General features: G+C 38.3%; 1 protein-coding gene across 12 annotated transcripts in view; it reads left to right on the top strand.

Annotated features, from left to right (window-relative positions):
* Positions 1 to 721: 721 nt before the first annotated feature.
* Positions 722 to 26,146, top strand: part of pbx3b (pre-B-cell leukemia homeobox 3b) — a 90,428-nt gene continuing 65,003 nt past the window's right edge. For 2 of the 12 annotated variants that reach the window (XM_082188021.1, XM_082188024.1), the window contains exons 1-2: positions 1,146 to 2,648; positions 3,338 to 3,416. In XM_082188021.1, the coding sequence (XP_082044147.1) occupies positions 2,451 to 2,648; positions 3,338 to 3,416 (277 nt within the window). In that variant the 5' untranslated portion in view covers positions 1,146 to 2,450. Of the gene's footprint in view, positions 2,649 to 3,337; positions 3,417 to 26,146 lie in introns of all 12 variants that reach the window. The other 10 variants (XM_082188016.1, XM_082188015.1, XM_082188013.1 and 7 more) reach the window with 9 other exon arrangements.

The raw sequence follows: 26,146 nt of genomic DNA, 5'->3' as shown, positions 1-26,146 counted from the left end.
ATAAAATATTTCAATTATCTCAACAGCTGATATTTATTTATTAGGTTTCAAACCTAAAATGTTGCCACAGTTGTTTTTTTTGTTGTTGTTTTTTTTAAGACAGTATTTTAGATATTTTCTTAATCTGTTCATTTGTTCGGACAGTTGCACCACCTGACATTTTTGGGGTTTAAGATAACAAAGCATAAAATAATTATATGTATTATTTAAATGGACTAAAAATGAATTCAAACTAAATATTAATTCAAATTTAAATATAAAAAAAAATAATACTTTTGTAGAATAAAGTAATATTCATTCATTTATCAAATTATTTTAAAAGGAAATAATGCACTTGGACAAAAATATGCACATCATGTCATTGACCCTTGTAGAAAATGAAAACAAGAATAAACAGTGTCACAAATGCTTTTAACCACAGTGTAAATATACATTAGTCATTACAACATGCAAATAAAATAGATAAATTGAAATTAAAAAAAGTAAGTGAATGTATTAATAAACAGTAGAGAATAAAAAAAAGTTAAAGTTCCTCATAAAGATGTAAAAATAAATTTTAGACCTAAAATATACACATCATCAAATAATGCAAATCTGTATAGTGGAGTTGGCAGTAGCCAGTTTTGGTCTCTTATTTACCTCAGCACTAGAACAAAAAGCAAAACGGTTTAGGTGTATGACATTGAACAAAAGACGCGTAGCCCGTTTTTAAAGCGCAACAACGCCAGGGTTTTGAAATGTAGCGATTTGGCATCGGAAATACAGTGGTTTGGCGGGAAAGCCACCGTGGGTTTAGTAAAGGCGTATGTAAGAAGCGAGGCAACCGGAGGAAGGCGCAGAAATGTTTCAGTGTGTCTCTTTGCTTCGAGCCCACAGAGCGCAGTCTGCTACCATAGCAACTGCCGATGAGTTCTGCAGCGCAGCGCCGCCTGCTTTTGCAGTAGATGTCACCCTTGGCAACGGCCAATCAGAAGTTGATATCTCTCTGTACAACCGTAGCAAAGGTATTGAGCTCTGTAGGCGGGCGTTCGTGGTCAGCGGGAGTCACCCATTGGTCCTTCGGGCCGCCACTCAAAGACGGACTCTTCGCTGATTGGTCCGGGGCGTCTATTTCCAATATTATAAACATGTCCTCTGCTTTCCTGCCCCTGCAAGCACGGCTTGTTGGAGGCGACCATACTATGGTGTAAGGAAGCGAGGGGGCCCGTGCAATTCATTATTAGTTTGAATCAGACAATATCAAACTCCGACCTTTTGTTTGTTTTATTGGAAATGGGTATAATGTAACGGCATCTCAGTGCACGGGCACGCTTTTAAATGAGGCACGCGTAAAGTGGAGACTTAAACGCTGTTGATTTGATGTTCTGCTCTCATCATTATCATCACCAGCAGTATCATTAGTAGCTAACTGGCATTTTGTTTTCGGGGGCTTCGGCGAGAAGTGACAAGAATCTAAGACCCCTCCTCTGCAGGGCGGAGCGTGCATTTTGATGTCGATTTTGTATCTTTTTTTCTTCTCTGACACGTCCGCACTGAGTGAATGGCATTGGCACATTGTCAATCGCTCACTACCGCTGCCATCAAACAACATAAAGCACACACAGCCCTCGCGCTCGACTCATAAATTTCCGCCAGCAGATATTTTTGCGCATCGCTTTATGGCGCGTGATTAATTTTTTCGCCAGTTTTTCTATTTTCCCTATTGAAAGTGAGAAAAACTTTTTTATACATTTTTATATTTTTTTCCTACAATCTTTATAGCTCTGGTCGCCGGTGCTGATGGTTTAATTTATTTCGCGCGGCTTCTTTTATTTTCTTATATTTTATTTTTTGAAAGAAAAAAAAGGCAATATTTTGCCAGTTGTTCACACGCAGTGTGCTTGTTTTTAATTACATAATCATTAATTTTGATTAATTGTTACTTTCCATCAGAGGCATGGGATGTTTTGTTTGGAACTCTTTGTAATACTACGGATTTGTCCAAGTTTCCAAGAAGTGCACAAGGCGAAATTATCCTAAGAAGACTGCAAATAAGAATTCCAGACATCTGCAAAGGACTCCAGCTCTTCAAAGGAAAAAGACAAATTGGCATGAAGATTCGGACAGGATTGAACGGGAAACCGCTGTCACTTGAATGCTGAAGTTTACTTAAATAATAGACAAGAAATATCATCGCTAATTTTTCTCCAATGGACATTCATACAGGAGGATCAAAGACGATTTAAATCTTTTTCCATAAAGTGATTCCTGGGACATCAATTCCTCTATATTTCATCCAGCGATTTATTGTATTTGCCGCGTTGCTTCACGGTCAATATTGTGTGCACGATAGCGACCCGTTAAACACCGCACATGAAATAATCAAGTTGTTTTTGCATGTGCATTCTCCGAGTTTCTTTCACCCATCTCAGTGACTGAGCACGAGCGCATTGATTGTGTTGCGGCGGACTATGGACGAGCAAGCCCGGATCATGCAGGCTCTCGGCGGTGTCAGCCTGGCCGGTCACTCGGTACAGGGAGGCATGGCTCTGCCGCCTCCTCATGGACACGACGGAACCGATGGGGATGGAAGAAAACAAGACATCGGTGACATTCTGCATCAGATCATGACCATCACCGACCAAAGCCTGGACGAGGCGCAAGCAAAGTTGGTGCATTTTTTTTGATAGCTAAACGTTTTCATTGTCTTGTTTTGAGAGTCTTTTATATGTATGTTATCTTCTTTAATTTTTATACGATAGGTTATAGTGCTAACATTTACACGTCACAATAGCTAACTTTTATTTGACGGTAGTGTCCCTTATTGAAACTCTTGTCCCAACAGTAGCATAATCTTCACAAATGTTACCATAGTAAAACCTTGAGAGTCACGTATGCATCTGAAATCAAGGTGGCCGCATCTTAGGTTGAAATCACATTTTTTTTGTAGCCTATTTTTCAAGTTGTAAAGTTTAAGACAAAATATCACTTACTGTTCACTAAACTTGTGTATTGAAATATTCAAAATAGCCTCTCTGTCTTTCACATTGAGAAAGACGCACAGGTAAAGTACTCAACACATGTGGGCATCTCATTAAAAGTTTCTACATCACACTTTACTACTTCTAAGGCCTTGACACTTACACAGCCCTTATAGCAACTACAAAAAAAATAACTTAGTTGAGAATTAAGATAAATATGTCATTTTATGTAGCCTTGTTTTGAACTTTTGTGATGAGTAAACTAATGCAGTTTAAGTGTAAATTTAAACTCAAGACTTGTCTTATAAAGTTTCATTGCGAGAGAATTATGAGTTTTAAGTGACTATATATCAATCTCGTCTCTTGCTCCCAAATGGCACAGGAAACATGGGCTCAACTGTCACAGAATGAAGCCAGCCCTCTTCAGTGTGCTCTGCGAGATCAAAGAGAAAACAGGTAAGATTATACATACCCTAACAACAACAAAAAAGCAAAATTACCTACAGACATCTCAAAAAAAAAAAAAAAAAAAGCAACAGTACAATGCCACTAATCCTTTAGACACCGCCATCTTTACTGGTGTATTTTTTTATTTTTTTATTTGGTCGTTAGCGGAGTCCAGTTGCACCAAGCCATAACCAGCATCCACAATTCTTTGCTTCTCACTACTGAAAATGAATAGTCATAATTGGATGTATCAGCATAAGAGAGCGAAATATGATGATGAGCTTTCCCCCCCTCTGCGTTGCATCGTGAGGCTGAACTGAGTGCCTTCTTTTGGGGGCATGTGTGAGAGAGGCACCCCGGCAGTTCATTTGTTTACAGCGCGCTATTCTCCCACCGTCCGTTTAATCTTTCAAGACCCACAGTTGGTGAATTGCTAGACAATTATGCATCTTCGGGATATTCAACATTTGTCATTGAGGATATGGTTTGTGCGGTGTTGGTGTTGTATATCAAGCTTGTTTTGCTCAATTGTGCCACTGCAAGCCCAGTGAGCGTTTACGCGTGTCCGTGGTTCGGAGAGCGGTCCAATTCCTGCGCTCCTCTGCCTAATTATGCGACCAATTTACTGGATAATTATTGGCACTATCGGCGGTCCTGCAGTTAATTATTGCCCCCGTTTTATTATGAAAGACGCCAGCGCTGTGAAGGTTACATCGTTCACCGACACGTGCAGACGCTTGACGTTATGGTGCGTTATTGTTGTGTTAAAACGGACTGTGACCAGGAGTGATCGATATGCCATTTATTATTAGTTTGGTGTAAGTGTAACATGTAAAATATATTTAGATGACTTAGTTTACATTTTAAAATGTTTTCAGTGTTATACAGCAATTTTGCTTTATCTTGTCATGATAAATTTATGCAATGCTCTCATTTGTGCCTGTTTAGAGTTTCATCTTGATTTTCTTTATCAGTAATTGAATGCAAAGTGGTTGAAAAAGTGTAATGAACTGCAGGGTGTCACTTTTTCACCACCTTAACATTTTAAAACTGCAACTAAACTTGGTTTAATCGTTGATTAGTATTATTATTTACTTTTAACTGACCGTTCACGGAGATCTTATAAGTATTTATCTATTTATTATTATTAATATTATTATTTTGTGCATTTGACTAAAACAAAACGTTGACCCTGAGTGGCATGCTTACTTTAATTGACTACTAACACCATTTAGGGACCTTTTATGTATTACATTTTGCGGCAGAAGTACGAACGCACGTTATTATTCAAAATGTTTACTTATTACACCACATGTATTTGTTGAAATTAGAATGGTGCTGTCAAAAATATTTTTGAGTGCTTATGCATGTCTATCCCAAACAGACATATTATATCCCCACTTTTTCTGACACTCAAGCACCTCTGAAATAGTCTGTCGCGCGCGCACTGTAAATGAAGTCCAATGACAGATACAACATCAATTCAGCACGTGCGTTACCAAGGCTATACCGCCTGCCCCAATGACACGGAACATTAGCATATGTCACTGTCTCACAAAAGATAGTTTTTTTTTTTTTTGCTTTGAGGGAGAAATCAGCTCCCGTTGAAGCAGAATCAATTCAGTACGTCCAGTAGCTTAGTGGATGTAATTTAATGTGCAGTTTTCCTTTATGCTGCGACGGTTAACACAGGCGCGTGATGTGCGCAAAGGCGCGCGCGTTCAGCAATCACGCAGGGCGCAGGTATAAAGAGAGAATGACCACATAACCAGATATGCAGAATCCAGAGAGACCCTTAGATAATGGGCTTTTACCAGGAATGTGCAGTATGTATTTCTGGATAATGCGGAAGGAGAATAGCAGAGCGAAATCCGTAAGGTGAGCCCAAAACACAATGGCAAACGCACTGAATTAGACTAAGAACTTTCGTCTTTACTTTTAATGTTTAGAAATGTTATTCTTTAATAGCATGTTGAAATAGTGATGTTTTTAAAATATTATTTTAGTGATGTTTTTAATCACCTTTATCATATCTATATTAATGAACTTTGTTAATAGGTTAACAAACGATTCATTTTTGAAAAAGAAAGAGATAGTTATTTCACATAGAGCCTTAATGTAGTTTTTGGATTATGATAAATGCAGCAATTTAATAACATTTGAATATCAGTTCATGTGTTTATCTCGTCTATGTGTGGTTGTATCGGCAGAATAGTGCTTTGCCAGATTTGTGGCCTTTGTGGCTTATAAGCAGAAGTGACTGGAGGAAGATCATAAAACTTAATGAACTTCTCGGCTGTTGGAGGTCTCAACTGTGGGAGGGCAAGGCCCTGCTCCACCGCCCGGTCTGCTTGAGTTGTTCTTTATGCCTGTCCAAAAACAGATAGAATGAGGAGCAAAACAGAAAGAAAGAAATTGATTACTAAATGCTGTGGCTGTATCTTAATGTAGCTGTTAATGTAAGCCGTAGCTTAATGTAGCTACCGTTACTGTTGTGTCTCAAGAAAATATGATAGTTGCAAGGAGAGAGGAAGTTTACATGCGTATCTGGTGTGAGTAATTTCAAATAATATTTCAGTATATTACATTTTATATTTACTTAAATCTCAGTACCTTTCACTATATATATATATATATATATATATATATATATATATATATATATATGTGTGTGTGTGTGTGTGTGTGTGTGTGTGTGTGTGTGTGTGTGTGTGTGTGTGTGTGTGTGCGCGTGTATGTTATATTATCTCAAAAACTTTTGTTGGATTGTGTGATATAGTTGGACACATGCAATACTTTTCTTTGAAATTCTATTTTTGTGTTTAAACAATCCAAATACCGTTAAATGTAAGCACATTTATAGCATTTTCATATAAAACCTTTTTTATATTTAATTTTACATTGTACATGTATTTTCATTACTAAAAAGCCACCTCCAGCTGTTGACTGTGTTTCCATATGCACCTATCATGTTACGTTTAATACAGCTATGTCCCTTATTGCATTATAGCTCTAATTAAATATGCATAAAGAGTAGAGTCCCTAAGTATGCTAATTATTTAAATGAGCTTGTTTACTAGCTCAGTTGCTGTAATCTCGGTTAATCCCTTTGACGCTGCCTTTTTGAATGGTTTCCTTTTTTCCCCCCCTTCTTAACGCATCCGGACTAATTTCCTAACAAGCTTCTCTCTGCTAATTTGTTTATTAACTCACAAGTGAACATAAGCATGATATTTTCTTACTCTGTACATATATGTTTTCTTTTCTTTGTTTCCCGCTTTGCAAAATAAGACATAAAAGAAAAGGCTTTTATAATATCACAGGAACAGATTGTTCAAATTGTTAAGTAATTTTTTTTTTAAGTAGACAGTGTAGAACAACCGGTACTTCAATTTTCCTGCTATAGTGTGTAGGTCTTGAGAGATGAGGAAAGCTGTCGTTTTTTTTTCTCCCCTCCGTGCAAGACATTTTTTTTCTTTTTCTTTCTCCACAAGCCCGTTGAAGGACATTGTCTCATCAGAGTGATAAGAGAGACTTTCACTGATAAGCATGCTACTCCTCGTTGTTGTTTTTTTTTTTTTCATTTTCAGCCAAACACATCTTCTGTGAGGCTTTTTTTCCCCTCTAACACACCACACACATAAGTGAACACCTTGTGTCAGAGCATTATGTATTTTGCTTATCGTACTCAACAGATGCGTAGAAGAAATGAGGAGTTGAGAGGTTCTTGTCAGGGTTTGATGCCGTTGCAGTGAGAGGAAATCTGTGAAAATGGAAAACTATGACATGATTAAGTTCCTGAAAGTTATTGGATGATGCGTGCACAATTAGCAAATGCAGCCTCTGCAACTTGTTGTACATGTCGGACATGTTCTGTCAATCTACGACTGCCATGGAGATTTTAATATGTTACGTTTAGCTCATTTTTATTACATACAAAAGAAATAACAAAACTTCAAAGTTGTGTCTCAGCTCATTTAATAGTTATTTTTTTTCGTAAATAGTAGTTTTCATCATTGAACTTAGTGTGTGTGATATTGATATTGTACAGTTTATGTCATGCAGTCACTGCTAAATGTATCTCTCTTTATACAGTAAGAGAAAATGCTAACAACTGCCAGTGCTGATGTATGAATAAGTTCCAATCGGAGAGATTTCTTGGCCTTGTATTTGTGAATCGCAGCAGAGAACAGAGCTTTGAAAAGATGAAACATTCATTGTTGCTTTTGGATCTGATGCAAAGCGGGCTTAAAGGCGAAAAGGGGTAAATCAAACCTGAAGTGTTTGTACTGTAACTATGTAAACAGTGAGAAGGAAAAGCTGTGTATGTACATCTGTTTGTAGAGCGAGCTAACAGAGATTTGACTTCGCGGATGCTTGAGTGTGTACCTTTGCCTTGACTATGAGAATGTCAGGGATGTACACAACATATACGCCCTGAAACTGTGATATGTAGATGTGCGGAGAGACTCTAGGTCTCTCTTATCGCTCATTCCGAAGGTTGTGAATGACAACCGTCATGTTGACGAGTACAAAAACGTGCCGAGTTAATTGTCAGATTAACCACAGATTACTGCAAATTCAAAGTCTTGTCGGGCTGATAGGTTTGAGTTGTTTTTGGGATCCCCGGGGCACTGCGGAGAATCGGCATGAAAAAAAATTCTTTCTTTCTCTTTTTCAAAGAGTGGCTGGGGCTAGATGATGTGTTTGAGAGAGAGAGAGAGAGAGAGAGAGAGAGAGGGTGGATGGAAGAGGAGAGGAGAGAGATACATGCATGGTGGATAAATGGATAGAAGCGTTTTGCAATGCAAAGCTGTCTGTAGTGTTGGGGAGCTTTCTTGGCACTCCACTAACTGCTACTGGAGGCCCTGAGTAGATTTCCCCATTGCTAATGCCCTAGAAGTATTAATTCACTTTGATATGCTAATTAGAGGGCATTATGCAAGAAATGAGATTAAGTGGCAGCGTGAAGTCATTTGCCTGTCAGTAAATTGAGTGTTTTTAGCAGGAGGGGTTTGTTTTTTTTCTTCTCTTCCACTTTCTCTCGCTTTTGCATTTAAATGAATCAAATGAAAGGAATGTGGCAGAATGCTTGAAAATCATTTTTTTGTTAGCAGATGCTGTTTTTTTCTTTCTTTTTTTCTTTCTCAGTCTCTCCCTCTCTCCCATTTAATTTTTTAGGTATCTGTTTTTCCGAGGTCTCTTAAGCGTGTTTCGTTCACTGCTATTTTTTCCACGTTTCCCCCCCCCCCCTGCATAATCATTATAACGCATTATTACAACCTCACCCACTCCCGCTAACATGTTCGGGTCAGATTATTGGGCGGCATAATTAACAAATCAGATTATTTTAGTTTAATGTCTGCGGTGCCATTAAGATATAATGTGTCTGATCCGGGCTACAGCGATGGAGGAATCCCTGCACAAAGGGCGAAAGAAGCCTTAACGTGTGGAGAATAAACTTGTCTGGTTTGTTTCGAGAGGGAATACAGAAGTGCAGCAGCGAATTGAGGAAGACCTCTGCTGGGTTGACTGTGTGCTAATCAGACAGTGAGTGTGTGCGTGTGTGTTTGGGTTGTTTGCTTTCTCTCCGCCGGTAGAGAGCAGGGCTGGCGGCAGCAGTGGCAGATGCAGCGGGAGCAGCGAGGAATAACAAAGGTGAAAGATTACCTCCATATGGCATTTCTGACCAGGAAAGAGAGAAAGAAGGGAGGAGGAGTGGGGAGGGGGGTTAGGTGTGCTCCGAAGCAACACTCCTTTCTGAAGTGAGGTTTAATCAATACAGAGAGATTACAGAAAACTATTACAGGGCCAAAATCATAGGCTCCTCTTTCTCTCTCGGTTTCTCTCCTCTTCTCTTGTTTGCTGCCTCGGCGGCGGCTGCCTGCCTATTGACTTGTTGTTTTTCTGACCTTTGACTCATCAAGTTCAGAAACGGGAGGTCTGGAGGAGAGACTGCAGGAAGCCGGCAGTGTGGCCCCCGCAGCGCTGTTCCCCTCACACACGCACACACACACACACACACACGTACGCTATTTTTCAGCAAAGGGCTGTGTGTTGTTATTTTTGCATCGGCGAGACCCTTCTTTGTGCACTCTGAACCGGCTGAATTAATTTGTAGGCACCATCGTAATTAACCACATGCGAGGCCGGCTAAAAGCATTACCTTGAAAAAATGGAATGCATGGATTTCTAGAGTAAGCGTTTCTTAAACCCTCGGGGACCATTCATTTTGAGGCGCCCCGACAAAGCGGTAATGAGCCAACTAAATCTAGCCTGAAGTTAATTTGACATCTGCTGGGTTATTGTTGTTATTACTTGAATTGTCATTGTTATATATTTTTTGCTATTTACTTTCTATTTTTAAATAATAAGAGGAAAAATAACATGAAAGCGATATTTTCAATATCAGTTGATTGGATTATTATGAATGTGACGGCTTATTTTAATACTCCATGATTACAGATTATTAATTAATGAGAGAACATACTCATTAATTGTTTGCTAATTACGAAATAACAAAGGAGCACTTAACCATGAAACTATGAAAAATTGACTCCGGCTTGCGATCCATATTTGTGTAGGTGGGAAGCCGTGCGTCTCAGTCTCTTTATGACATCATCAAGAGCCCGGTCGTTATGATCCAAAGTAAATATTAGTGAGCGTCGCCCTCCTCTCTCGCCTTTAGTTACAATAGCAAAAGCGTTTTTTCTTTTTTTTTCTTTCGCGAATGTCTGAGTAAATGTATGCAGCCCGCAATAGAAAGCCATTCAGCAGTGGAGACAATTGACTTTGGGCTGCTTTTTGTTCCCGTCTGCCCCAGCGATGCGTCTGCAGTGACAAGATAGTGTAAGGCAGAATGGCTTCTGCTCAGCAGGGCGCCTGGACTCCTGAATGCCGTGGCCTCTCTCTCTCTCTCTTTATCTCTCTGTCCTTCTCTCTCTTTCTCTGTTTCTTTCCATTACTAGACTTTGTGTTTGAAATCGAGGAAGAGTGACTGCTATCTTCCTTACAGTGCCGTAAAACCCTTTGATTTTTCCTTTCCGGCAGAAGGTGGGTATGGAAAAGAAAGAGCAGATGAAGGAATTAACAAAAGAAAGAGAGAGGGTACGGATGGATGTCAGGCTGGTGAAAGGCAAAAAAAGACTGCAAAAAAAAGGAGAGGAGAAAATCTTTAATCACAAGGTTTCACACGCTTTAAGCATTTGTCTTTTTTTGAACAAATGTTCCCACTCTGTGCCTTGTCTGAAATATTTTTACATATATGAGGCTAATCTACTTCTTGTTGCATATGGCAAAGGCTTTGCTGCACAAATAATGCTTCTATGCATAAACATACATATTCACATCAGTATGATTTCTCACTGTACTTATCCGCCGTAGTCTTTGTCTGAGGTTTTGTGAAAAACAGCTCCATAGTTGTTTTTTGTACTTATTTTTTTGTTTACGTTTTGTGTAGCACATTAGCTATGCAAATAAGCCTTTTATGGCATAACATTTTGGCAGGTTTATTGGGAAATGTCCCAAATGTACATGTAAATAGCCCGTTAGCAATGGCAGAGCTGGTGGAAATGCTGTTTCTTATATGATAAAAAAAAAAAAAAAATTGCTTTTGAAATGGCTCTGGCTTGTGTTTTTTTATTGAGAGACAGTCAAGGAAATGAAATGTTGCAGGTCAGATTCAAATCCGTTTTTCCCACATGAGCACCAAGGATCAGTGTGTCTAGAGCTACTGCTAACACTCAGACTTTTTCAGTGATCGTGTATCTCAATCTCCTTTAGGTTCAATAAAAGGCTTAGTGTCTTGATAGAAAGTGTGACTTTAATAATCCACTGCAGTGTTTCTCAGTATGTGCTCTGTGCATTAGAGAGAGAACATTCAACTCACCAGAATCTGTACGGCTGTTTGTGGCATTGTCTTTATTTTGCTTGTCTTATTCATAAATTGCCTCTTGATTCCTCCACACACACACACACACACACACACGCGCGCGCGCGCGCACACTGCCAACCCCTTTCCCGTTCTACCCAGTCTTAGATGAGCTCATGTTTCATTTAATTATCTCTGACTTCAGATTGCTCCTGTAGCCTGTATATGAGGAAGTGGACATGAAAAAGTTGATAAAGATCTTTTGAAACTCATGGCCAATCAGAGCAGGATTTCCACAGCCACTTTTGTCTCATTGTTTTATTTTGTCTTATATAAAACTACACTAATTCAATATGCTATATGATAATGTTTTTTCCCCCCCTTGATGCTTTACCTACACCTTAACCGATGTCACATAAATGCTCTCTATATACATACACACGCGTTCGTCAGATGCGGTGACTGGTGCAAACCTCTGATGAATCTCACATCACCTTTGAATTGTCAGCTATCCTTTGCCGTTTAACTAAATTGTGCTCTGTATTGAAACATTAAATTTTCATTTAAAAAAAGTAAATGTTCCCACCCGGCGCTGCTGTTTTAATATTTTACATCGCCCCCCCCCACGGCCTGTCATCTGTATATGAAATAAGTGCAATTTGTGATGCGTTGTCATCAATAATTTTGTCACCAGGGCGTAAAAGCTGTGAAACACCCATCCACCCACAGCACTGTTTGTGTCGCATACAGAGCAAACTGTGATGCGATGAGCAATGCTAACGTTGGCCAAACGTTCTGGATATGATATTTGTGTAACTCAATTCATACGCCGCTGTCTAACACGGGTCCCATTTGTTATTGACACTAGGTTCATGGGCTGTTATGTTCAGTTTTATATAGATATTTTCGATATTGCAAGCTGTGGTACTGCATCCAGTAATGGAAATAAAGCCTTTTTTTTTCTCTTGAATTATTCTCAGTGTTGTGTTACACTGATTTACGTTCAACATGGCACTAAAATAAAGCCAGGGTTTTCAACCATGAACGCCCTGGAGGCCCGTGAAGGTTCTGTAGGGGGTTCTTAGACTTATACAGAATATTTGTGAATAATTTTTACATATATCTCAAAATGTATTTCTCAAAATGTGGTTAATTCATGGTAGAAAGACAAAACTCTTCTAATCTGATTTGGTTCATTCTATAGAGCATAAAACCACCATTTAAAATTGTAACAACACATGGACATCACACTGGCACAATAAATGTAAATGTAGTTTAGAGGCTAAGCATTTTTCAAGCATTTTCATATTAGTTGAGTCCTTGGACTGAGCAAAGGCCAAAAAAGGAGTCCAAATGTTACTGTAAAATGATTGGGAGCCCCTGAAGGGTCATATTTAGGTTTCAAGAACCACCTGGAGAACCGTAAACTACAACTGTGCAGTACGTGCAATTATTCCACCTCCACTACTCTTTCAGACCTGCAAATAACTCTGGCATGATTATTAATTTTGCAGGTGATTACACAATTCAAGTGCATTACTCAATCCCGTCTCCGAATTTTTACAGTCGCCCACTGAGGTAATGTCCAAGTGCTCGCAGAGGTTTTCCTGGGTCACAGATACCACTCTGGTCGCAGGACCTCGGCTCTGCACGGCTATCCAACAGAACCTGCATCACTGTCAGGATGCTTATTAGCACAAAAAGGGTCAGGTGGGTGGGAGGGGAGGGGAGGAGAGTGGTCCTCTCATTGTAATGACATCGCTATTTATAGATCTCCATTTCATTAGCCTCCTCTGTTTCAGTGGTGAGATTTTCTCAAGGGGCAGAGGATGCAAGTCCATATACTTCCTCATGTGTGTAATATGAAGGGTTTGTCGATGCACACTTGCCTTTCTAGGGTAGAACTACTGCATAGCCATGTTTGTTTTTCTGTATCTTATGGTCTTTTTTTTTTTTGTTGGAATCCTTATGGTTGAGTTTAATCAGTGTGATTGGTTGCTGGTTATTTATTTATTTATTTATTTTCATTCAATCTCACAGTGATCCTTATATGTATTATATATTTTTAAAGAAAGTTTTTATAATCGCATGGATAATCTGGTTTACTAAGTTTACTCTCTCTCTTTTTGCAAAATGTGAGATTATAAGTATTTTTTTTAAAAGCAGTTTATATGAATGTTCAGAATATCTAGTGAAACCACATACTATTGGCTGATGCATTTTTAGAGCTCAGATCATTTTGCCTGATGTGTGTGCAGAAATCCAAACGTTTCCTTTAATAGTAAATTAGACTCAAGTAAGCCTGTTTTATTTTATTTTTTAGCTTAAAGCAGCATTTCAGGCTCTTATTCTCCCCACAGCACTGCTCTATCCTCCCCTCTTCCTATTTGCATTCCTCAAATGAAGTCCCTGTGCCATTGTTCCTTCAGCATTTCATACGTTAGAATGATATATTGAAAGCAGAAATGGGAAAAAGACTGCAACGCAATGAAATTTTAATCATCGTCTTCTGCTGCTTTAACAAGGCAAATAATTCTTATTGGCTGCTGTGTTAAGATTTCTAATATTTAATTCATAACAAAGCTGGCGTTATTCTGCCACTGCCTTGTCAAGCCTCGCTTCGTCTGCACAGAGCAGAGGCTAAAAAAAAACCTATAAGCAGACGTAAATGTCCGAAAGCTAGCGGGCAGCGTCCTCAGGAGTGGTTTCTAAAAATCGACTACTAGGCATTCCTTGGATTTAATCGCTGGAGGGGTTATATATCGATTGATTTGCACTTATTTATTTAACATCAAGAAAGCAGCCTAATGCCATCGCTCACTTTGACTGTGGCGTTTTCGGTTAATGCTCACACGTTTAATGTTCCTTTTTTCATACACATACACAGTTAAACATACACTCCCATAAATAAATGATTTTTTTGTCACACACAGTTGACAGGAATTTTTAAAGCCAACCCGCTACTGTAACCGAAAAGTGAAATGCTAATGTATGTGTTTTTGCAACCATGGGGACATTTACTGTCTTGGGAGAGGAAACAAGTTATGCAGGCCACGCAGAGTATCTCACAGAGAGTAAACTGTTGAACTCCTGACTGAACTAGATTTACACTACGTGTTGCTAACGGTGCTAGAGGGAATGCTCCTCTGTCCAACTTTTCCATCTTTATACATCCCATCAGTTAAACAATCCAGAAAGCCTCAACTAAATGTAACAACATTCTTTTCTTCAAAAGTCTCCAGTGAGCTGCCTACGTAGGCAGCATTTTAAGTCGTCATTCCAAGGTGAAGGCTGTTCCAAAAGATGGTCAACATAATTATGCTACTATAATATGCTACCGATTTTAGTTAAATCCTAAGGCAGCATCACATGTCTCAAAATCAATGAGAATTGTAAGTTTTTATTATTCAATAATGTAAACTAAAAAGTTTGGGGTAAAGATGATTTTAATGTTTTTGAAAGAAATCTCTTATTCTCACCTACCTGCATTGATTTGATCATAAATACAGTAAAAACAGTATTATTGTGAACTATTATTGCAATTGAAAAGGACTGTTTTCTATTTATATATATATATATATCATTCCTGTGATGGCAAAGCTGAATTTTCAGCAACCATTAATCCAATGATCCTTCAGAAAGCATTCTAATATGCTTTTTGGTGCTTAGAAAACATTTCTTATTATTATCCATGTTGAAAACAGAAGTGCTGCTTAATATTTTTTTGAGGAAACGATGATACATTTGGTTCTGGATTCTTTGATAAATAGAAGGTTCAAAAGACAGCATTTATTTAGAATATAGCCTAAGTCTTTTATAACATTATAAATGGCTTTACGGTCACTTGATCAGTTTGCTATATCCTTTCTGAACAAAAGTATTACTTTCTTTTAAAAAAAAGTCTTATTCACTCAAAATTCATGAACAGACGCGTATGGATAGAATTAGTGCATTGTGATTAAAAATAAATGATTTTACCCAACATTTATCTTTGCTATTTAATTGTTTTTAGAGTAGTGCTCCATTAGTTTAGCAACATGCCAACTGCCAACATGCTTGAAATCAATTGCCAGTCGAGCGATCGCTATTTATGTCCCACAAAGATTTGTCGAGTAGAGCGTTCCAAGTCACTTATGATGTTCCATGATAGTCAGAATGCAGCTGTCTGTGTAGGCAGCTCACTAGGTTTTGGAACAGAGCTTGTCTCTTCACCCTAAGCCCTTGAAGTTCATTTTTGTAAGCTGAAGCAACGGAAAGATGGCGCAGGGCCAGCCGGAGCTAGGTGCTGTCTCATGTTTCAGGGAGAGGGGGCAGATCCTGTTCTGGGCTCATGGTGAAATGGCTTAATTGGTGTCAGAGCCCCTGGGATAGTCTCTCTCTTTCTCTCTCTGGTTATCTCTCTCTCTCTCTTTCCCTTTCTCTCGGTGTGCTCTGAAAAAGCAACTTTACATCCTCTCCTCTCCTCTCCTCTCCTCTCCTCTCCTCTCCTCCTCTCCTCTCCTCTCCTCTCCTCTCCTCTCCTCTCCTCTCCTCTCCTCTCCTCTCCTCTCCTCTCCTCTCCTCTCCTCTCCTCTCCTCATTGAAACCTGGCCAGTTCGTGCTGCTTGAATGAGGAGTGAGCAGCACCATAACAATACTTGCTGATGTTTGGGATGACAGAAATGAATACGCACTCAGCTCCTGGGAAAGTGGTGATTAATGGCAGTGAGTAGGGGAACATTCTCCTTTCCTCCTGCTACACTTTGATGGGGATTGAAAAGCAGCAGAAGTAAAGGGTCAGGTTTTTATTCTCTCACAATGCGGAGGTCATCCTCGAGAACATTATTGCTATTTCCTACTGCCTTTCTTTCCATTTTCTTTCCTGTTCTCACTTCTTCACTCTCTATTTCTTCATCCTCTTCATCCTCGTGTTATTGTCGGTTGGAGGTCCTTGCCGTGATATTTTCCCAGTGAGGCGTCCCAGTATGTTGTCGAATGATATGGGATTTTCAATCGCTATTCGAATATATATATATATATATATATATATATATATAGCGGCTGTATACCGGTCAAAAGTTGGTATTAAGGTTGGTAAGATTTTTTTTTAAATGTTTTTGAATGAAGTCTCTCACCAAGGCTGCATCTAAAATAATTCTTTTTTTTTTGCAATATAAAATAACTTTTATAATTGACTGTATTTTAAAATGTAAGTTATCCCTGTGACAGCAAAGCTGCCATTACTCCAGTCCTCAGTATCACACAATCCATCAGAATCATTTTGATATACTGTTCTGTCAGGACCACTATCGTCGAATACGATTGACAATTAGCATACAGTTTGGATTGGCGGTGTGGTTCTGTTCTGGGCTAGAACTCCCTGCGCATCCATGCAGACTAACATGGATAAGCAGCAACAACCACTCTTAGGGTAAACAGAACAGAAGCAACATGAATGTATTGCAGATATCATTAATTCAAGATTTTAAAGTACAACATAGTTCATCAGGGAATCAGAATGCCAAATCCTGACTGACGAGAGGTGGAGCTGGGGATGGAGGAGGGTAATTCGCTCCTGAGAAACGCGATAACTGCTGATAATACTGAAGGAGCTTATATATACAGGGATAGGCGTCATATTTCTATAGGTAGATGTGGATCAGCTGAGAGTCAGCTGATGCGAGCTTGACTAACGTGACCTGCCAGAACTGACGCTACGCTTGATTTTTGGTGCTTAGAAAATAATCCGTTTATCAATTTTGAAAACAGTTGTGTTTTCTTTTTTTTCAGCATTCTTTGATGAATAAAAGGTTCAAATGAACAATTATTTCGATCAATTTAATGTATCTTCTCTGAATAAAAGTATTCATTTTCTTTCAAAAAGAATATCTAACTGACCCTAAACTTTTAAACAGTAGTTTATGTATGTGATCTATAGGCAATTGTTCTCAACTGGTAGGTTGAGAAGGTTCTGTTCTGATAGTTACAAATAGTAGGGAAAAATAATGCTAACCCAATTCTAAAATGCCATAGAATTGTGTATTATTATGATAACAGCTTTTAAAAAGGAGAAATGCTTCATGTGTCTGTTGTTGATGTCAGAGGTCATGTGTCCATTCAAAGTTTATGGTATTTTTCAACGTTTTGTGTCACCTTATGTAAATTTCAACCAGAAAAGGTTTTATGGCATGCCCTTCCATCTAAAAAAAAAAAAAAAAAAAAAATTAAAACTAGACAAAGCAAACGAAAGACACATACAAAAAAAAGATAGGTTACTGTGAGCTAATGCAATGAAATACAGCTAATCTAGTTTTATGGTGTTATAGTATATTTATGGCTGAAATTTTCTCAATTCACCTGCCAAAAGTTTTGGACCCTAGTTAAAATCATTCAAATGTAAAACCACAATTCACAGACTAGATCTGATTTTGTTCACACCATGTATTCATGCCTTCATATCAGTTAAGACAGTGAGGTTAATCACTGTCACACAGTTTTTCCTCCTTCACTCTCTTCTTTGTCTCCCTGGCAGTGGCAGGGTCCCAGGGACATCGCCTCAGTTACTTGTTAATTCATTTAATCAGGGATCTTGGCACTCTGCTCTTCTCCTGCTGGTGCAGTAATCTTATTTAGAGTGAGACGCAGGGAAACCGCATGTCCGCGACCTGAGAATTTCATCCCTGTCAATACACACACCGCTCCACTCAGCACAGCTGGGTTCCATCCTTACCACTGCTGTGGACACAAATCAGATGCATTTCTATTGCTATATTTTAGCATTTATTTTGTTTGGTCATCAGACATGTGAAAAAAGTTTAACTCAAAAGACCTTTGCATTTGCCCTTAGATTTAGATCTCAAATATCAAATGCATTTGTGATAATTTTGACCATTTCGCATCGAAGTTAAAATAGGTGAACCAGATTCGAGTATATCATTATCGGTTGTGTCCTATTAGAGATGGCATGCTTTTTAATCAAGCTGTTTATCTCTTCACACTCCTCCTTAGGTTTCATTTTAGAAGAGAAAAACAAGAGGACCATGTCTGTACCTGCGATGAGGGCTTTTGGGAAGTCTTGTAGCTGCAGAAATGTAAAGTGAGGGTTTAGACACTGGCCACTCTGCTGACAGCTCGATTTTTTTTGCTCACTTTTGCCTCTCAAATAAGCGGCAACTCTGTCAGAATGATTGATAGCGATTTGTTTTACGTGGCACAGTTTGAGATTTTTCACTCTTTTCCTCTGCCTTACAAGAGTTGAGAGTTTTTAGAAGTGGAGCAGAGTTTAGTAAAAAAAAAAAAAAAAATAGACAGACAAGTGCTGAAGAGGGTTTTTTAGATTTCACAGGGAAACTACATGTCAACTATTGATGGTAATGAACTAGTAGAATAGTTTGACTCTTGACATCCCCTTTTTGTTACTAGAAAAGCTGATGTTAGATGTTTCTAACAAATATTTCCCTCTTGTTTCACTTTTTTTTTGGTTTAATTAAAAACAATATAAATATAGTGTGCGGGTGAAATAAGAGAATAAATTTGACTTTTTTTTTATAGCTTTTTTAGTTCATTCCCATAACACTTCACAATTTTCTTAATTTGCCCTAACCTTTAATATAATCATGTAGAGTAAGGCATCCTAACACATGCAAATGAAGATGATACACCAAGGACAGAGGGCGTTTCTAAACTTCCTCCTCAAATTAGAGACCCTTTCAACGTGACATGAGGTGTACAGTAACATTCCTATCAGATCATTTTAGCTTATGTGTGTCTGCTTGCACTGAGTGTTTAACTGACTTTTTTTTCTTTTTTTTTCTGGAAATATTATGTGCATTAAATGTGCATATATACGCGTGCATGCAGAGCACGGTCATAGTCACGCGGGTGCGCAGGGATGGTAGTGTAGCAGAGTTAATTTATTTAATGACTGAACCTCTCCTGTCTCCTGAGCCCTGATTATTCTCTCTGCCTGATGAGAGCAGAGATAGAGTGGAGGAGAAATAGAGCACACACACACACACACACTCCGTAGTATGCATTTTAACATGTATTTTAGATGTTTCAACACACAAAAATTATATTTTGAATTTTAAAATGCAAAAGAATGCAACCCTAATACTAAATATAAATGTATATATTAGTATTACTACTAAATTATCAATTAAATACAATGACAATGCGTCAATAATCAATATGTATAGTGTGTGTGTATATATACAGTCAGTAGACTGTACACAATAGTGTGCAAACTCTACCTCTCTCGCCCTGTCTATCCAGGCACCACTGATCAACCTGGACTGCAGGGCACACTGCTAACACACAGGGTCTGCAGTAGAATGGAAGCACTGGACCCTTTAGCTCAACCCGAACTTGAAATGAAGTAATGAAAACACAACATGATGGCTCAGAGGATGAGAGAGAGAGAGAGAGAGAGAGAGAGAGAGAGAGAGAGAGAGAGAGAGAGAGAGAGAGAGAGAGAGAGAGAGAGAGAGAGAGAGAGAGAGAGAGAGAGAGAGAGAGAGAGAGAGAGAGAGAGAGAGAGAGAGAGAGAAACGTATAGCATTTCCATAAGCCATCATCAGCAATCCAGTGGAGGGTCGCGCAAACTGGAAATTATTTCTCCAGGCATTCGCTGTCAAGTGTTATTCAAATAGCGCCAGCCTCATATTTGAATAACAGCCGACATTTTGAATTAATTAATCAGCCCGAGATAGTCCAGGGCCTTTTCTCATTAGCGGACGGGTCAGGCCGGAGAAGATATATGCTCTGGTGATGATATACTTGTCTTTAATCGTGATTATGGAGATTTGCGATCGCACACAATTTGTCAGAGGTTCCAGGAGCATGCTAAAAATAAATAGATACAAAACAGGACAGAGCATATTTCATTACCTGATCTTTGATTGATTTGGCAAATGCTGGAAAAATCGTGTTTTTTCTTTTGCAACACACCGTAAGCATCACACTTGCAGTTTTATGTTCCTCTAGTTGCTGTCAGCTCTTTTTTTCTATTGCTGTTTAATGTCAGTAGAGGAATATTTATGTAATCTTTGTTATTATTATTATTAATAATATTTAATAATTATTATTTAATAATAATAAATTATCAATTTAAATACAATGACCATGTTTCAGTTGTCAAAAATATGTAATAATGTAGGCATAATACTGTTCATTAGGGCCCGAGCACCGATGGTGTGAGGACCCTCTTGGAATTGCTCTGTTTATTATTATTATTCTTCTCCGCATTTAATCACATTTTTGAGGGCCTAAACATGCTCGAAAACTCACGAAACTTTGCACACGCGTCAGAACTGGCGAAAATTTACATCTGATATAGGTTTCAGAATTGGGCGGGGCAAAATGGCTCGATAGCGCCACCTATAAAAGTTCAAACGGAGTGCGCCTCCCGCTATGTTCCACGTACGTTTATGAAATTCGGTACATACATGTAAGGACCTAATACCTACAAAAAAGTCTCTTGGAGCGTAGCCCTAAACACAACAGGAAGTCAGCCATTTTCAACTTCCTCTCAGATTTTTGTGCAGTTTTTGCCATTTTCATGCCTCGTACTTTAACGAACTCCTCCTACAGTTTTAATCTGATCATCTTCAAATTTGGTGAGTGTAATCTTAAGGCCTTTGCGACGTTAAATTGCGAAGATCTTGAGTTTTCGTCGAAGGGCGGGTCCTCGGCGGCCTGACAAATTTCGATGTTTCGCCATGAAACAGGAAGTTGCTGAAACTCAGGCATGGAATGTCCAATCTGCGCCAAACTTCACACGTTTGATAAGCGTTCTGTCCTGAACACATGACCATGCTCATATTCAGTTACAGTCATAGCGCCACCTGCTGGCAACAGGAAGTGACATGTTTAACACTGTTGTGAACTCCTGATAACATATAAAAAAGTGCCAGCAAGTGCTAAGCATGCTAACAACATACTAGACACATGTTAAAACATGCTAGCAAACACTTAGCTAATTGCTAAAGCATGCTATTACTGCAATTAAATAGGAATTTGCTGTAACTCAGGCACGGAATGTCCAATCTGCCCCAAACGTCACACGTTTGATAAGAGTCATGGCCTGAACACATCTACATGAGAATATTCAGTTATAGTAATAGCGCCACCTACTGGTAACAGGAAGTGTCATGTTTAACACGTTGATGCCGTTCTAGCAACATGTTAAAAATGCCATTGACTTCTAAACATGCTAGAAACATGTTAAAACATGCTAGCAAAACTTAGCTAAGTGCTAAAGCATGTTAATTCAATGAAACAGGATGTTGTTGTTATTCAAGAAGGCAATGTCCAATCTGCGCCAAACTTCACACTTTTGATAAGCGTTCTGTCCTGAACACATGACCATGCTCATATTCAGTTACAGTCATAGCGCCACCTGCTGGCAACAGGAAGTGACATGTTAAACACTGTTGTGGACTCCTAATAACATATAAAAAAGTTCCAGCATGTGCTAAACATGCTAACAACATACTAGAAACATGTTAAAACATGCTAGCAAACACTTAGCTTAGTGCTAAAGCATGCTAATACTGCAATTAAATAGGAATTTGCTGAAACACAGGCACGGAATGTCCAGTCTGCCCCAAACGTCACACGTTTGATAAGAGTCATGGCCTGAACACATCTACATGAGAATATTCAGTTATAGTAATAGCGCCACCTACTGGTAACAGGAAGTGTCATGTTTAACACGTTGATGCCGTTCTAGCAACATGTTAAAAATGCCATTGACTTCTAAACATGCTAGAAACATGTTAAAACATGCTAGCAAAACTTAGCTAAGTGCTAAAGCATGTTAATTCAATGAAACAGGATGTTGTTGTTACTCAAGAAGGCAATGTCCAATCTGCGCCAAACTTCACTCTTTTGATAAGCGTTCTGTCCTGAACACATGACCATGCTCATATTCAGTTACAGTCATAGCGCCACCTGCTGGCAACAGGAAGTGACATGTTAAACACTGTTGTGGACTCCTAATAACATATAAAAAAGTTCCAGCATGTGCTAAACATGCTAACAACATACTAGAAACATGTTAAAACATGCTAGCAAACACTTAGCTTAGTGCTAAAGCATGCTAATACTGCAATTAAATAGGAATTTGCTGTAACACAGGCACGGAATGTCCAGTCTGCCCCAAACTTCACACGTTTGATAAGAGTCATGGCCTGAACACATCTACATGAGAATATTCAGTTATAGTAATAGCGCCACCTACTGGTAACAGGAAGTGTCATGTTTAACACGTTGATGCCGTTCTAGCAACATGTTAAAAATACCATTGACTTCTAAACATGCTAGAAACATGTTAAAACATGCTAGCAATACTAAGCTAAGTGCTAAAGCATGCTAATATAATGAAACAGGATGTTGTTGTTACTCAAGAAGGCAATGTCCAATCTGCGCCAAACTTCACACTTTTGATAAGCGTTCTGTCTTGAACACATGACAATGCTCATATTCAGTTACAGTCAAAGCGCCACCTGCTGGCAACAGGAAGTGACATGTTAAACACTGTTGTGGACTCCTAATAACATATAAAAAAAATGCCAGTAGGTGCTTAACATCCTACCAACATACTAGAAACATGCTAAAACATACTAGTAAACACTATAAGTACTAAACCATACTATTACTACAATTAAATATGAATTTGCTGTAACTCAAACATACAATATCCAATCTGCCCCAAACTTCACATACTTGATAAAAGTCCTGCACTGAACACATCTACAAAGCAATATTTAGATATATAACCCCACCTACTGCCAACAGAAACTGAACTGGTTAACACAGTAATGCAGTACTAACCACATACCTATTGTGTACTAAGCATGCTAAAAACATACTAAACATGCTAGCAACTACTATATACTGTATACCTCCTTAAATGCACATTGCCCAACCATGCTCTGTCTTCCTAAAGCCAACGAGTGACGATGGCACGGGTGCGAGGGCCCTTTCATCGCTGCTTGCAGCTTTAATTTTAAGTTAGAATTATATTATACTGTATTTTAAGTATATAAGTTAAGGTCGTTTCTTATGCTCAGCAAGGCTGCATTTATTTGATCAAAACATACAGTAAAAATAGTAATATTATGAAATATTATTACAATTTAAAATAACTGTTTTCTGTTTTAATATACTTTAAAATGTAATTTATATCTGTGATGGTAAAGCTGAATTTTTAGCATCATTACTCCAGCCTTTAGTGACACATCATCCTTCAGAAATCAACAGTTGCGCTAATATTTTTGTGGAAACCATGATACTTTTAATTTTTTTTCAGGATTGTTTGATGAATAGAAAGAAGCAGAATTTATTTGAATTCATTTTTTTTTTTTTACAATGTAAATGTTGTTACTGTCACTTTTGGTTTATTCAATGCATCGTTTTAATAATTGAATGCATCCTCGCTGAATAAAATAACATTTAAATAATTAATTCCTTTCAAACATCTCACTGACCCCAAACTTTTGAACGGTAGTGTAACTATGTGTACATTTTCTCTCAGTCCCGCAGAAAACGTGTCCTAAATTAGAGAACGAGCGTTCCTTGTCGGCGCCCTATGTAAATAACATCCCGCGGAGTTGCTGACAGTCCGGTGTTAAGCAAACTGTCGCTTTTCTTCTCTTGTTTAGTGCCGGACAAACATTTCCAGAGATGCTATCTGATTTAAAACAGGGATGCTGGTCTGCTTCTGTAGCTTCAGTTAAGAAATGTAGAAAATCACTTTACATTTGTGTGTATTCATCCATTAATATGTATTATTATTTTGGCTATGTGTGTGTGTGAGAGTGTGTATATTCATATAGGTAATACATTCAAATCCAGATGGCTTGTGGCCAAGGAGCATTTCACATCTAGGATTACACAGACCTAGTTTGAGTCGTGCTTAGAGACTCGTTAATGTGCTTGTGTTTTCAGATGAATTAATCATTCCTCCTGCCGGTACTCGTGCACTGTCAAGTGGACTTGTTCTGAGTGTGTACATATACACGCTTAAGTAGTATGTATGTTTAGAAAGGGAAAAGTTCGGCGCTCTGGAAAATAAAGGCATGCTGGTTTGCGGTTTCGTGTTTGTGGGTGTTTGCACACGCTCGCGGTGGTTAAGTGTGTAGAGAAGGAGTTTACGTTGTAATTGGTGTGTCTAGTGCAGAGCGAGGGCTGCGTGTTGGAAGTGTTACAGAGTAATAGGAGAGGCGATCTTCTAAATGCCTGAAACAGCTGCTAACTACGTCTGACTGTGTGTTTCAGCATTAACACTGCCCTAACAAGACTCACCCAGATGCCTGCCAACACACGAGCGTTTACACTAGACTTTTTCAGTTATGTTTACGGCCGTCTGATGTAAGACGTGAAAACGCTTCCTACAGTACAGTATATGAATCTGCGCTAATAACCTGTTAGCACCCTTTCAGTGAAGTGCAAATAGAATTGCATTTTGCATTGTGTATTTTTCTTTTTTTATGCCAACACCATATGTAGATAAAACATAAGTATAACAACTTTCACCATTTCCCAAGGTGCATCAATAGTTTTAAGCTTTAATTGTTTTAAACTTCTGGAATGTGTCACCACATTTCACGGGAATCCAATTATAAACAGAGACATGCTTATTTGCATCTCACTTGCATCTTATCTATGTTATTATTCTTCATTAAAAAGGAGGCAAACTGAGTCTGTGTGGATGAGTGTGTCAGTATCTACATGTTATTATATTTGGTTCATATGTGTGTGTGTGTGTCTGCATACTTATGGGCAGGGGGTAGAAGTGTCATATTGGCGTGCGTGTGGCCTTCATATAATGCAGCACCACGCTGACAAAACATTCAAATAAATTGCTGTCACTAAGTCCAAACGCCAGCTTCTGCGATTTTTATGTGACGGGCAGAGGACTCAAAATGTGCCCCCCTGACAGCCAACTCCGGGACACCTATGGCAGAGAGAGGGAGGGAGACGGAAAGACAGAGGGATGATAGAAATCATGGATATGGCTTACACCACAGCACTCATCAATGCTTGATATTAGGAATGTAAGAAAAGAGCAATGCATGTCGCGAGACATGACTGGGAGAGGATGTGACATCACGCAGTTTGCACCGCTGCTTGTCAACATGCTGCTGATGTCACTTTTGGCGCCGCTGGACAACTGCTGTCATGAGAATTTTTTTTTTTTTGCTACTTTTTTTTTCTTTTTTTTTTTCTTTATTTAATTATTAATCAATTAATAATGCAATATTAATTAGTTTAGTTACATTTAACTATATTTTCTCTCTATTTTCTCTCTTTTTTTGCATATATGTATATATATATATACATATATATATATATATATATATATATATATATATATATATATATATATGTATATATATATATATATATATATATATATATATATATATATATATATATATATATGTGTGTTGTGTGTGTGTATACTGTATTTACACGCGCACACAGATATTTATACGCATATACTGTATAAATATAGATGTGTATATGTACATATACACATACACACACATATTATGTAAACAAACGTTTATGTAAGATGCGATTAATCGTGATTAATCGATTTGACAGCACTAATGTTATTGTTAATGTTATTGTTAACTTAATGTTATTATTTTTCATTTATTTTATTTCTACATATTTGTAATTAATATTTGTTTGTGGCTGCACATTTTAACAGTAACTACAGCTATTTCTATACATATTAAAGTTTGTTTATCAAAATATTAAATCAGCTCCCAGTTTTTACTGTTACGAAAATGCTAAACACACATCGCAAAGCTGCAATGTTGAAAATGCTGGCTCCTCGACTCAGCCACACACATTATTAAGCTATCTTGAAATCTTG

The sequence above is a fragment of the Leuciscus leuciscus genome, assembly GCF_965113295.1.
Source record: "Leuciscus leuciscus genome assembly, chromosome: 13".
Lineage (NCBI taxonomy): Eukaryota > Metazoa > Chordata > Actinopteri > Cypriniformes > Leuciscidae > Leuciscus > Leuciscus leuciscus.
Note: the sequence above shows the minus strand (reverse complement) of the source record. Positions and strands in the feature narration are given on the sequence as shown.